Here is a 14,120-nt window from a genome sequence, read left to right as displayed (position 1 = left end):
AAGCCAATGGTCACTTCAACTTTGTCATCCCATTGATCTCTGTGAACCTGCCTTATGATTCATTTCTTACCGCTCTGATTCTTCCTTTTCTGTCTCTACCTCTAATCTCATGGGCAGAGCCATCCTTTCTCATGTTAATACTAGTACAGTCCTTGCTTGCTTCAGGGAGGACGCTATTGCATCCGTGTTTGTGATTTTTGGCTGTCGCAGTTGGGGTAATATGAAAATGCTCGTTTGTGTACCTGCGAGTGCCGGAGAGTGCAAGACTTGAGATACCCACTTTCAAGGGCCATAGACTGTGAATCTCCGCTGGTGGTTCCCAAACACACCATCGCGTTCACCATCAACCCTTGCACCAGCCTATAGCAGGCGCAGTATCTCCTTCTCAACTCCGTATAAGCATGTCTGTGACTCTGCGACTGAGAATGCTACTGGTTGCATAAACATGCATATGGCATTACCATTAATAGCCCGTTAAACTGACTGTTTTGAACACACTTCAGGTCAGCACCCAGGAGAGCCCATGGCTTTGACTTGAAATTCCTAATGTCAGCAATCTCGTATGCAATAGCCCATTTTGCGTACACTCCGGGTAATGCATGTGCTGTAGGAGTATTTTGCGCAGTAGCAAATAATCGCTCAACATCTGCATTGTGTTCAGTTTTGTCCACCTCTGAGTCAGCTCATTGAGTACTGAACTGCTTTCCCCTCCCTGTTACTCTCCTCCACTTGCCCATCAAGATACATTGAATTACTCAAACCTTGCACCTTGTCCTATCTAGTTTGTCAGTTTACTGGTCTGTATTGATCCTATGTCCACATTCAGTTACTGTACCTATGATTTGTCAAATTTCACTGTTACTTTGTTTTTTTTTCTATGTACGGTGTTGCGGAAACTATATGGTGCCTTAAAAATAAATAAACCACTCGCTGTTTGTCATACAGGCTTGTTTAATATTGTGGGAGTTGTAGTACAACAGTTATGAACTGATTCCAACCCATTTATAACTGTTCACATAAAGATTAAGGTCCTCAGGATACACACATCTGAATTTTAAAGTAAATTCAATAAAAGTATGCAACACAAAACTAATGTAACATTGTGAATCTAATGGAGGAGCACATAGCAATTCCTAACATGGTAATCCGTTAAACTTCAGTGCTGGAAATGATTTTAGAATGAGTTGTGGGCAAAAAGCGATAGTCTGTGCATGTTCACATCAAAGCTGTGTCCATATTAAAGTCATAGTGTAGTTAGATATCTTCTGTTCCATCTACAGCAGCCAGTTCTGGACCTTGCTCCACACCTCCCAGGGAAGAACAATCTTGTTAGGCTATTAGGAGGAACTAGTGAGATCGAAGGTATTGAGCGGGGAGAAGGCAGCGGATTTCAGACAACTTAAACACTGATCAGCGCTAAATGAAAGTCAATATGCACAAGCGGGAAATCAATGCAGGGCAGAGAAAGAGACTGAGGGAGGGTGTGGGAGGGAGAGGATGGAAGTGTGTGAGAGACTAAGTGAGAAGAAGGGACACCGTACAAGAGATAGATTATGTATATTGTTAGCCGTGCGGAGCATTTATTGGGACTTGGTAGAACCATTAGAGCTCGTAAAGTTTTATACTGTTTGTCTTTTTCAGCTATTTATAAATTGTAGTAAATGGCTGCTGCCGTTCACATGATATTCTACATGCGCTAGCTCACATGCATTGGCCAAGGAGATGTGCTACAATTATAAGGAAGAGATGTCCGAGGAAAGGAGCAGAAAACAATCTAAAAATGAATCAGCTCACATCACACAGAGGAAACACATAAAGGTCACAGTTTTATTTACCAACTAAAACACTAGTACAGTAATTTTTGTCAGCCAGAGAAGCCACTTATAATAACGAACACTTGCAGCCATGCTACGAGCATCTAAAGTATTACCACTGCAATATTTAGGTCTTGTGTTCAATTTAAAATAGCTTACCTGGCAGGCCTTAGTCATTTGTATAAGACTACACCAATAGTGTCTTCTGTTATTTACAGTATAATGGAGTGTACACTAGACAGCTGAAGTGACAGTCAAATTATGTTGGCGTCTACCAGCTGCTTGTAATGTTCAGTGTTATTCCGCTGAAGAAATGTTGACACTTTGCCCTGGACAGGTGAATCCTTCAGCACTCCTGCAAGAGAGAGCGACACCAAAACTACTAGATGGCAATGCTAGTATTAACCAGACCTACACAACATTTAGGCTACGTCCAGATAGGCTATTATTGAAATTGTATCGTCAGCATTTTGGGGTCTATGTACTAAGCCTTGGGGAGAGATAAAGTGGATGGAGATAAAGTACCAACCAATCAGCTCCTAACATTTTTCGAAAGCAGTCTGTAAACAGGAGCTGCTTGGTTGGTACTTTATCTCCAAGGCTTAGTACATCTACCCCTTTGTCACTTATGTTATAATTATTATAGTGTGCAGTTACAGAAATGGAAATTGGGGACTACCGCATTATACATACGCTCCTGGATGTAGTGTGAAGGAAAATGTGTTTTTAAAAAGAAAAAAACAACTTTTTAGCTTGATGAAGCCATGAACTGAGGAATTGCTGTTTTATCTATACACTATTTATGTAAAGTTGTGCTTACATAGTAAAAAAAATATATATATACGCCTTGTATGTTTTTAGAAATCGAAAGTTCCCTTTACTTTAGCGGAGACTAGAGGCATCACTCTAAGGGGCCGGTTTTCCAGGTATCCGTATAAAAGATTGACAATGCATAGGTCGACACCAGATGGTCGATATGCAATAGGTTGACAGGGACAAAAGTTCGACAGTTCAAATGGGCAACACGTTTTTTTTTTTTCAACATTTTTAAGGTGAGGTTTAGGGTTAGGCTAGGTTTAGGCACCAGGGGGAGGGTTAGGATTAGGGATAAATGACAAAAAGTGTAAAACTTTTGTGTCGACCATTTGATCCTGTCCACCTTTTATTTAATTTTTTTTTATCAATATTTTTTATTGAGACAAAGAAAAATTTACAATCATGAGGGATTATAAGATACAGAACATCACAATATATCCAATACACCAGTATACAATAATGGAATAGAGTTTGTGTTTCTCTTGTTTTACTTTGTCATATCATCAGACAAACGAGAAGAAAAGGTTCATGGCATAATGCAGGTTCCTCATGAATACATGTAACATGAAAGGTTTTTAATCTGTGTCATCAATTTTGTCATTTTTGTTGATAAACAACAAAAACACAGATTCATCATTAAAGAGAGGAATAAGCTTAAAGTGTTAACTAACTGTCTTATTTGAAGATAAGAACACTTTGTGAGAGAAGAAGGGAAAACAGGAAAGATGAGAGATTAGGGGAGGGGAGGGTACCTGTCCACCTTTTAACCCTGTCAACCTATTTACTCTTGACCTTTTCCTTGTTGATATTTTATACCACACCCAGTTTTGCAGTGCTTGTTAACGTCTGTTTAGTGCAATAACCATGACTTCTACTTTTTCAAATAATTTCTCTAGATACTTTGTAACTACTAATTGATGTTCTTTCTTGAGGAAAGAAGTACAAGTCTAAATGATAATATACAGAATTGAGTGGTAATAAAATGGTTATAAAGCATATACGGTTTCATTTTTCTTTTTATATTACATTCCCTTTTAGGGGAGGATTTAGGATGCATTTTTTTTTTATAGGAATTGTTATAAGTACAGAAAGACATGGCTGGCAAAGGTGGACACAGAAGTGGCCACAGCTACATCTAGTGGGGTCGCCCAACTGACTTTATGCAAATGCCGATACAAAGTCCTTCCCTTGTGTACATTCGTGCATCCCAACGTGCAAGGACTGAGATATCCACAGTGAGCGTCCATACACACTATAATACAGAATGGTGCATCCTTAGCACTATTGAAACTTGCAGCAGCCCTATGTCAGTTGCAGTTTCTCTGAGTATGGCCTCCTATGTAAGAGTCAAGCATTTGTGTACAAAACCACTTTCACCTGCACGCCCACAATACTCTCATAACACGCCCATAACATAGATCACCTCTGTGTGTGCACTAAAGCTGGGTACACACTGGGCAATATATCTACTGATATATCGCAAATGCTTCGGTGGGGTGTACCCTCCCCGATATGCATCAGCTCGGCAGCACAGCAGATGGCCGATTATATCTGCAAATATTTAGGCACATCTGGCTGTGTGTACATTCGGTCGGCTGACTACCCGTACACTTGCTGCAGAGACCGCCGGTGACTGACAGCTCAACTGGACGGGCAGATTCAAATGCCTGTCCAGTTCTGATGTCAGGGAACCCACATCGAGCAGCCCATCGGTAAGTCTGAATAGCTTGCTTGATCGGCCAATGTGTCGGCGGATCCGTCGACAGTGTGTGTACCCAACTTAATACACCTCCCTGTCACCGCCCAGGAACTCTGGGGGTCATTCAGACCCGCTCGTGAGCGCAGGACGCTCGCAAGCGGGTCGATGTTGCCCCACTGCGCATGCGCACGACGGAGGGAGCTCCGTCGTGCGCATGCGCGAGACCCGTATAGCGACGGGCTCTCCGTTGCTCCGGGTCTCGCACCAAAGGGGGCGTGCTGTCGATGTTGATTGACAGCACGCCCCCTTTGGTGGGCGTGCCGGGGGCGTGGCTGCCAGACGGAGGCGTTCCCATGGGAACGCCTACCGTCTGAAGCCGGCCCCACTGACATCACTAGTGATGTCAGTGGGAGTGATTTTGGCTCTGATAGAGCCAAAATCACTCCAGGGCTTGCGGCAGCGAGACCTAACCGCAGGTCTCCGTCGCAAGCCCGATGGTCTTGACCATCGCGACCATCATCATAGACGCTTGCATAAGCTGTGGCTGGTCACCCACAGATATGCGAGCGTCCAGGAGGACGCTCCATTTTCATGGAGGAGGGCCCTGATTCTGAGCGAGCGCTCTGGTCAGAGCGTTCGGCTCTGAATCAGGCCCTCAGACTACATTTTCAATACACTTCTCCCTGTGTGCACCTGTAATTACTGCTGTGTCTGCCGGACACAATCAGGACGCATGCATAGTAGTAAAACAGTGCTCCACTACATCCAACATTGGCAGTGAGTGCACCGCTGAATCAGGCCCTGTGTGTCCATGCCCCCCCTCTCTTGCCAAAAATTGTGAAAATCACCAAAAGAACATGCTTGGTTTATCAATAGTGTGCACTGGGCCTGATTCAGAGCCGGATGCTCTGACCAGAGCGCTCGCTCTGAATCAGGGCCCTCCTCCCTCAACTTGGAGCGGCCTCATGGACGCTCGCATAGCTGTGGGTTACCACCCACAGCTATAGCGAGCGTCCATGATGATGGTCGCGATGGTCAAGACCATCGCGACCATCGGGCTTGCGACGAGACCCTGAGTAGGGTCTTAGTGTCCGCAAGCCCTGGAGTGATTTTGGCTCTATCAGAGCCAAAATCACTCCCACTGACATCACTACTGATGTCAGTGGGGCCGGACTCAGACGGTAGGCGTTCCCATGGGAATGCCTCCGTCTGGCAGCCACGCCCACCAAAGGGGGCGTGCTGTCACTCACCATCGACAGCACGCCCCCTTTGGTGCGAGACCCATAACGACAGCCTGGCCGTCGTTATTCGGGTCTCGCGCATGCGCACGACGGAGCTCCCTCCGTCGTGCGCATGCGCAATTCGGCACCATCGACCCGCTTGCGAGCGGGTCTGAATGACCCCCACTGTTTGATTACACTGTTAGGCTAGACCAGAATTACAAGACACGATATTGCTACTCACCTAGCTGTTTGCAGACCTCCTCCACCTTTTTGAGGGCGTCCTGTACTTCCTCCTGTGTATTTACCAGCACCTCTACTTCACCTACTGCAAAACCAAAATCTGTCTCGTCCAGGTCCACCACAGCTTTAGTGCTTGATCCTTCCACATAAGGCATTTGGAACCTCCGTCTGCGAGTCACAAAGTTGGCAAACTTGTTCAGCCCAAGAGCTTCCATGGTGAGGGGACATTGCACTCCCAGCTCCTTGCTCACTCTGCAAAGAATTTCAGCATCGCAGCTCAGCTCCAAGTATTGTGTGGAAGATCTTTTCACATTTCTTGCACAGTGTCCTGGTGGAAGCTTTAGCTCCCACCTGTCTCCCCTCCTTCGTAGCCACATGTCACTTAGAGTCAGACGCAGATCAGTGCTATCGTAGTAAGAGTCTTGAAATGTTAGCTCTTCAAGTAGCTCTGCTCCTAGAGCATACAAGCTTGCTTCTATTTCTGGTCCTGGGATAAACTTTTGTTCAACCTCGATGGGACCGGATAGTTGTGACGAGGGCGACATGTCTGGAAACAGAATAAATGATACACAGAGGTGTGATATATGGCACGTTGAGGCTATGTACAAGTGCTGGAAAGTATACAATTGTAAGGACGAAAGGGTTAATAATATGGAGGTAATGTGATCATTCGGTCTGAGCATAAATATTTTTTCTGCACGATAAAATTAAAGCTGTGACATTTATTTTTCTTACTCAGGCTGTAATAAAACTGATTCATGTACTGCAATGCTTGTACTGGATCACCAACCTGACTTACATAGACTACATTAACCAATTCCTTTGCATATATATTATTTTCTTACACAATGTCAAAAGTATACATCACTGGTATGAAATTAAGAAAAGTGATACAAAATAGTAATAGTGTTTAAGTGTTATTTGCAATGTAAGTTTACATTTGTGTGTGCTTCTGCACGCAGCTGTCTGTTCCTGTAGAGGTAAGTGTGTCTTGTTTCTGTGAATAGTATAGCTGGTGTATACATAGAAGGGTTATGCCTGTCTTTGTAAAGCTTGTATATTCATGCCAGTGTTGTTCCATATAATTACAAGCCACTTTGTGTAGGCACTATCGCATCGGCCTCATCGTCTGTTACATTATCAGACCCCACTGCCAGACACAAATGTAATTTTGCCTGTTGCACATTGTCAATCCAATTGCACAGACAGACTCCTTTGAATTAATTTCATTGACAACAACTTTGCACAGACCTGATGGCCAGCCACTTACCCCATTCCCAGCCAGGTGGCACTAACCTCACAGGTAGCGTATTGGGATTAGCAGACATTTGGGGTATGTTCTTATTTTAGTACTGAAGAAAAGTGGGGTTAGACCACAGGAGGAGCCATGTGAGTGGGGGAGTGTGGAGCATGCTATAGAATAAGTGTTCATGTGTTGGCAGGGAATATACTTGTGGCTGGTGAGTGGCAATGAGCAGATAAGTAAAACAGAATTGAAAGCTGATATACAGTATGGGTAACTAATAGTTATGTACAGTGTGTGTGTGCATTATGTTCTTGCTGAGTATTTGTGCAGAATGTCACAGAGAGCGCAGTTACTTACTGGATCAGATGTGTCTTTGCAGAGCAAGGGCTGTCTGTCTGCTGTGATGGACTGTGAGGATGCTCATGGAATCATATTGTAGTTTTGTAGAGTACCTCCCCAGTGACAAGCTAAACACATGTAAATGGGTGTGCCAGTAAAACTGGTTAACTGTTTGTTTTAGAACAATTCTTGTTACATTTCTGTTCATTTGCTTAATTTCAGTGCAATCTTAAACACATGTAAAAACATATAAAATGCCTATGTGTGCTTTTGTTATACTAGCACTTTGTTTAAGGTATGACACGCCTTATAGCATTTTATTACCTGGATGGATAAATCCCTTGATTGGCTCTAGCTGCTTTTTATTTGTATTCAGCAAAGTCTCACGTATTACATTCCAGAAATAATAAAATAGATAGTTCTAAAAATTGTAATGAAACTAGACACATTACACTAAGGTTTATTCATTTTCATGTCCATATATCCCAATTTTTTGTTTGTTGTTATTACACTAGAAGGCAGTAGACACTGGAGGTGGGTACACACTGGGCGATGTGTACCAAGACGATATGTCGTACTGCGGGTACACATCAGAACGATGTAATGAACGATGGAACGTTCACTCATTCCATCCTTCACTAACATGAATTGGGCCACATGCAATAATCGTCAGATTTGACGTGCAGCACATCAAACCCGACGACGTTGCATGCAACCGCAAAACGCTCATATCGTGCATACACACTGCCCGATATGTTGTTCCAATTCGGCTAAATCGGAACATCATCCCAGTGTGTACCTGGCATTACTTTTAGGCAAGTGTTTTAATACCACTTTTCTATATTCCTTGACAGGATTATTGAAAGAACTTAATGGGCGGGGGGGGGGGGAAGAGGCTTTTCCTAATTTAGTGGAAGTTTTCACTGGCTTTTTAATCATGAAAAACTGCCTGTTTTCATTATCAAGTAGGTGGATCAAAGGCGTTATTACATGACTATACAGCACACAGGGCTGGCCCGAGCCTAATATTTTTGGTAAGCGAAGATACATTTTGGCACCCCCTGGCGGACTTTGCACACTCCCAAGGTGTGTGCACCCGACAAAGTAAAGGGGCGTGGTCTCATGGGAAAAGCCATAATAAGCACTGCCACTTAATTCTAATCATGCTGGGTACATGCCCAGTGCTCCTGGAGCTGCTGGGCATGCTCCCAGTCCCTTTCTCCAATCAATAGATGCCGCATGCATGCACATGGCATCTATTCACCATTCCCCCCACATCTGAGACACTTTCTCGCTAAGATCAGGATGGCTGGGAGGTATGCTAAAGGCGAAGAAAGGGACGTGGTCAGGGGCGCCGAGAGGGGGGGGGAGCGGGTACAGATTACCCGGGCCGGGGCTTCCTGAGGGGGCCCGACCCGCCGCCGCCCCCCCCTCCCTCACAGCAGCCCAGCACACAGCGTGTGCTGAGCTGCAGTTAGAGACTGCTGTGGCTGCTGAGCAGCAGCCACAGCAGTCTCCTATGCCTGTGCGGGGGAGCGATCACACTGATCGCGCCCCCCCTGGCTTTGCGCTGGGCTGAGGAGGCTCAGAGCGCCCCCCCTACACAGCGCGCAGCGTCGCTTCGCGGTGCTGCAAATCTTTTTTTTTTTTCGCCAAGGGGGCGTGGCCACGCCTCCTGCGATTAGACCACGCCCCTATTACCGGGGCCCCCCACGGCTATTGGCGGGCCTGGGCGTGGTCACACAATAGTATCCCCAATTCACACTACACCACACAGTAGCACAATCTTATTCACATTACACTGCACATAGTGCCCCTGATTCACATTACACCACATAGTAGTGTCCCTTATTCATGTTCTGATACACAGTAGTGCCCCTTATACACAATGTCCACAGTAGTAGTGCCCCTAATACAATGCCCACAGTAGTAGTGCCCCTTATACAATGCCCACAGCAGTGGTACCCCTTATGCAGTGCCCCTTCTGCAATGTCCCCATTAGTAATGGCCCCAGTAGTAATGTTCCCTTCCTTAGTACCCCCAGTAATAGTGCCCCCAGTAGTAATGCCCCTGTAATAGTGCCTCCAGTGGTAATGCCCCCTGTAATAGTGCCTCCAGTAGTAAGGCCCCTGTAATAATGCCCCCAGTAGTAATGCCTCCTGTAAAAGTGTCCTCAGTAGTAATGCCCCCTGTAAGAGTGCCGCGGCCACACAAAAAAAACAAAACAATACTTACCTTAAGCCCCGATCCTGCGTCCGCTGCTCCTCGGAACTATGGGAGAGATGTCATGATGTCTCTCCCATAGTGCCCGTGGGGGGGGGAACCGGAAGCCATAGCTCCAGAGTGAGGGAAGGAGTGTGGTACTGGGGACTGAATTGTGGCCCGGCGGCGGCTAATCACAGCGCCCTCGGCTGGCGCTCTATGCACCTGCGTAGTCGGCGTAACCGGCCGGCCGGCCCTGACAGCACATAAGAGTAGACAACTATGAGTAATTGGCTGTGACCACTAATATGCATTGGTGCAGCCTATTTTCTCTTCTACTCCTAGTTTATAGTGGAAGAACCTGCATGACTACTACTCCCTGCATTCAACCTCGTGCAAAATTATCTGTGTATTTAAATGTATGTGATTTCATGACTTGCTTGTAAGTGGCATTACTTGTTCTGGGGCTGTTCTTGAGGGTAGTATAGTGTATTGAGTTTGTGTTTACTTAACAGTGCCATTTATCTGCTTTGATCAGCTGACCATTTGAGTTCAGCTGTAGTCATAATCAGACATACTATTATTGTATCAGTGGGGTCAGCTGGCTGTGGAAAATTCGAAGTGTGGAAATTACAAAGTGTGATTTGCATAACAGTTAATCAAACAGTTGAACAATATCTGAGACCAGGTAATATCAATTAAATCATTGTCATTCTTTAATGTAATGTCTGAACATGGTAACGACTAAGAGATGCACAAAACTCTTAAAACTATGGCCTGTATTCAATTAGAGGCGAAAAGCCGTAATCGGCGAAAATGTTTCATGTATTACCGCTTTTCTCCTGCTCGGAACTTATCTCCAAATTCAATTCCAATTGGAATTTGCTTGAGCGGAAACTCAATGCAATGTAATAGGCGAAAAAAAGATTCACCTATGAATAGCGGGTGAAAAGAAGTGCAAAATCTTTATTTTGGGGTGCAAACGTGGGGAAATGACCCAGATCCCTTGGGACAGCCCCCCAAAGGACAAATCTGACAAAAAAACACAAAACAAAACCCAAGAACACCTCAAAAAAGTACTTTCATTTTTGAGGCAAAAAAGTGGGGGGACCAGCATAAAAACTAGCGATATAGACTTCTTCGGGGTCTGCAAGGATGGGTCAGGTGTTTTGGGGATTGCAGGTGCGTTTTTTTTTTATTAAAGTTCACTTTAGAAACATTAAAAGTTGCTTACACCCATTTTCAAGTACCCCAAATTTGACTGGACTACTAATTTTCACCGAAAAATACTGCTTTATGCCATTCTTCACCACTTTTGCAAAGACGCTAATAAGAAGCAATTTAAACTACTTAAGGGCTATTAGTACACCTTTACATTGATGTTAGTGCATCTTTTTTTGGAGTACAGACTGATTTCCCCACTTTTGACAGTACTTTTCGCCAGTTCCGCATTTGCCGCTTTCCGTTTTCGCGTGTTTAGGAATTAAAGAGGGCGAAAAGTGAGGACGCCTCTGAAACCCTAGCCCTAATTCCCAAACAATCTTAACCATCCGACTCTAACAATGCCCTAACTCTAACCCCTAAAGGTACCTACACACTAGACGTTGTGCTCACGATTCAATATCGTGAGCAATTTCCCTTGAGCTCTCCCCGTCACTCCAGGAAACGATGTGCAGCAAAAGCTGCACGATGTGTCACAAGATCTATCGTGCAGGATCTAAAGATTTGCCGATCTTTAGATCGTGCAGGATAGCAGACAAATGCTTGCATGGATCAGGGATATCCGTGATGCATGCATCTGTCTGAAAAAGAATAAACACAGACGCACAGACGTATCAGTGAGATCCATCTGTGCTGCTGTGTTTAAAGAAAAAAAAAAGAAAGCCTGTTCGAAATGTTTTTTAAAAAAACGGCGTGCCCCACCCCAAAGAGCAACCAGCCCCGGGCTTTTTGTGCAAAATACGAGGGACAAACGACGTAGGGGACCCTCGTATTTAAGCACAACCAGCACCGGGTTAGTCAGAACCAGCCCTAGTTGCCAAAATACAGGGGACAAACGACGTTAGGTCCCCCTTATTTTGCGCATCCTGGTTCTAGAACTACAGGGGAAAAAAGTTAGTAGGGTCCAGAACCAGCAATGAACTTTTTTTAGCCGGGGGCTAATGCCACAGCCAGGGGAACCCAATCACCTGGTCCCCTGGCCCCTGGGGAGCTGGAGGACCAGGATCTCAGTGCTGTGAGGCAGTAATGCTAACCATTGCACCATCTGTATTGCCCACGGACAAGATAATTAATGTTATTCACTTCACCTGTCAGTGGTTTTAATGTTATTGGCTTATCGGTGTATATAAACATTGGAAACATAGGATATGTAACTTGTAAACTATTGTGGAAAAAAAAAAAAGATACTGACCATTTTTACTATAGCAGTAAAGGTTTTCATTGGCCTTCATTTTTGCATTGCAATATACATTAAATACTAGTAGATAAGGTTAACATTTTGATATCTAGATGTCAAATTCCTCCCCCCAAATCTGTACATGCAAGTATGCTTTCCATTTACGTTAATTCACAAATCAAACCTGAATTCATACTGCAGGGAAAACACAGCCAAAGCACGTTGCCCAGGAAAAATACAGCAGTGTGTTCATTTGTCAGGGGAGGGAAAATGCTTCAGCTCTGCTCCAGTTGGCAGTCAGGTTAGGACGTCCCCGTTTTGCAGTGTTTCATGGGATTTATAGTTCCTTCTCTTACAAAAAGAAAAGACTATGAAGGAGATGAGAACTACAACTACCAGAAGTCTTTGTAAAAAATAAATAAATAGATTGCTACATGTTTAGCAATCCTTAAAGACATTGTAACGTGTAGAAATAAAACTTTAGGGGAAAGCTCCATATTTTTCATCTTTGTGTTTCAGAGCTTAGTAGATAAAGCTCACCAGTGTGGAGGAGAGTGATATTAATAATAAAACTTCATAGATTACTTTTATATCTATAGTTGTAGTCTGAAAGGCTGCACCAGGCACAATGGTCAAAATGGAAACATTGGGCAAGCTCTGTTACGCCACATGTGGATTCTTTGTATTACTTGCCATAAAAAGCACCTTTTCATTTTATAGGTTTATAAAATATGTATATTTCTACTTCAGGGTCCATAGGGGTCCACAGGGTGACCTTGGGGTATAGCTGGATCCTGGATCCTCGGGCACCACGGAGTTAAAGCTTTTAGCTGCTCCCAGGATGCACTTGGGTCCAACCTCCCCTATACCCCGCCCCCGAGCCACAGGCACCTCAGTTTTAGATGGTGCCCGGCCGGAGTCGGGTCACCCTGCGGGGTGGGCTGCAGGAGCAGCCCCCTAAAGCTTTTAATTTTTTATTGAACTTAGTTAAATTTATTTATTTTTTACTATAAGTTTTTTCTCTAGAGCAGCAGCGCTGGGCTGTCTGTACAGACGCCCACGCTGCCGCTCCTTCTCCCTGCTGGCGCCGCGACGCCAGCACTGAACTGGGGATCGCGGCGGGGGAAGCCAGAGTCTGTACTAGCCGGACTCTGGCTTCCCCCGGGACTGCTGCCGGAAGACGCCGGGGAGATCAGGTAAGCCGCGCACCGCTGATTAGCGGCGGTGCGCGGGTTCCTTGTAAATGCAGTCCCATGCCCCCGGTCTAGGGGACAGACCGGGGGCGCTAGCGGTGGCGGCGGGCCCCCCCTCCAGCGGAGGCATACCCCGCCAGACCACTAGACCACCAGGGTTAATATCGCGGCAAGCGGGATGCCGGCAACCCGGGGGTTAATATGCTAGCCAGGGGAGGAAGCCTTCCCTGTCTAGCGGCTCCTCCCCTCAGCTCAGCGCGCCTTTCAGCTCGGAGTCTGGCGTCGCTGAGCTGCAGATACTCGGCCACTCCTCCTCTGAGGTCTCCAGCGGCCATTTTCTCTGTGGCAGCGTGGATACTCTCAGGGAGCACGCGGACCGGTCCCCCTGTGTACCTCTCCCCCAACAAGGACAGTGTACACAGCACTATAGCCCTCCCAGACACTGAATCTGGGAGGTTGATTGTAGTGGAAAGGTGCAGTGAGTATATCTTCCTGCATGGTATGTGACTTTTGCTAGTGCTGCCTGTCTGTGTCTTTTTTCTACTTACTGTCAGCCTGTACCTATCCCTTTCCTTCTCCTACAAGCCCTACAGGTGTGCGGGGGAAGGGTGTTTCTACTGACCTCACCTATATAGATCACGTATTTGTGAGGTCCGTCACATACAGTTGTGTGCTACACAGTACCATATTGTGGGCTGTTGTTCAGCACACTGGTGAGTGCGCACGTTTTCTTCCTAAGTCATGTCTGAGGAGGAGATTGAGCACTCCGGGGCTCCAGCATTGTTCTCCTGCAGGCGCTGTTCTGCAGGAGTGGATAGGGAGGATTTGTCACAGGACGGCCTGTGCGGACGGTGCCAGGCGGTCCCTGGTACGTCTAAACCTCCCATTTCGCAGGAGCCACCATGGGCGATGTTTTCCCAGGTGCTGGTGTCCATCGCGGACCGTCTGTC

The 14,120-nt window shown here is 45.7% G+C and overlaps 1 protein-coding gene across 3 annotated transcripts in view; it reads right to left on the bottom strand.

Moving 5' to 3' along the window:
* Positions 1–933: 933 nt before the first annotated feature.
* The window catches only part of THTPA (thiamine triphosphatase), an 87,163-nt gene continuing 73,976 nt past the window's right edge, over positions 934–14,120 (bottom strand). Inside the window, exons 1-4 of one of the 3 annotated variants that reach the window (XM_088469990.1) lie at positions 12,162–12,271; positions 7,396–7,505; positions 5,794–6,339; positions 934–2,169 (exon numbers count right to left, since the gene is read on the bottom strand). In XM_088469990.1, the coding sequence (XP_088326116.1) occupies positions 2,069–2,169; positions 5,794–6,337 (645 nt within the window). In that variant the 5' untranslated portion in view covers positions 6,338–6,339; positions 7,396–7,505; positions 12,162–12,271 and the 3' untranslated portion in view covers positions 934–2,068. Of the gene's footprint in view, positions 2,170–5,793; positions 6,340–7,395; positions 7,506–12,161; positions 12,272–14,120 lie in introns of those variants that run through there. The other 2 variants (XM_088469989.1, XM_088469991.1) reach the window with 2 other exon arrangements.

Source organism: Taudactylus pleione, unplaced genomic scaffold, assembly GCF_031769625.1.
Source record: "Taudactylus pleione unplaced genomic scaffold, aTauple2 ptg000095l, whole genome shotgun sequence".
NCBI lineage: Eukaryota > Metazoa > Chordata > Amphibia > Anura > Myobatrachidae > Taudactylus > Taudactylus pleione.
This window is presented reverse-complemented; position numbering and strand designations above follow the sequence as displayed.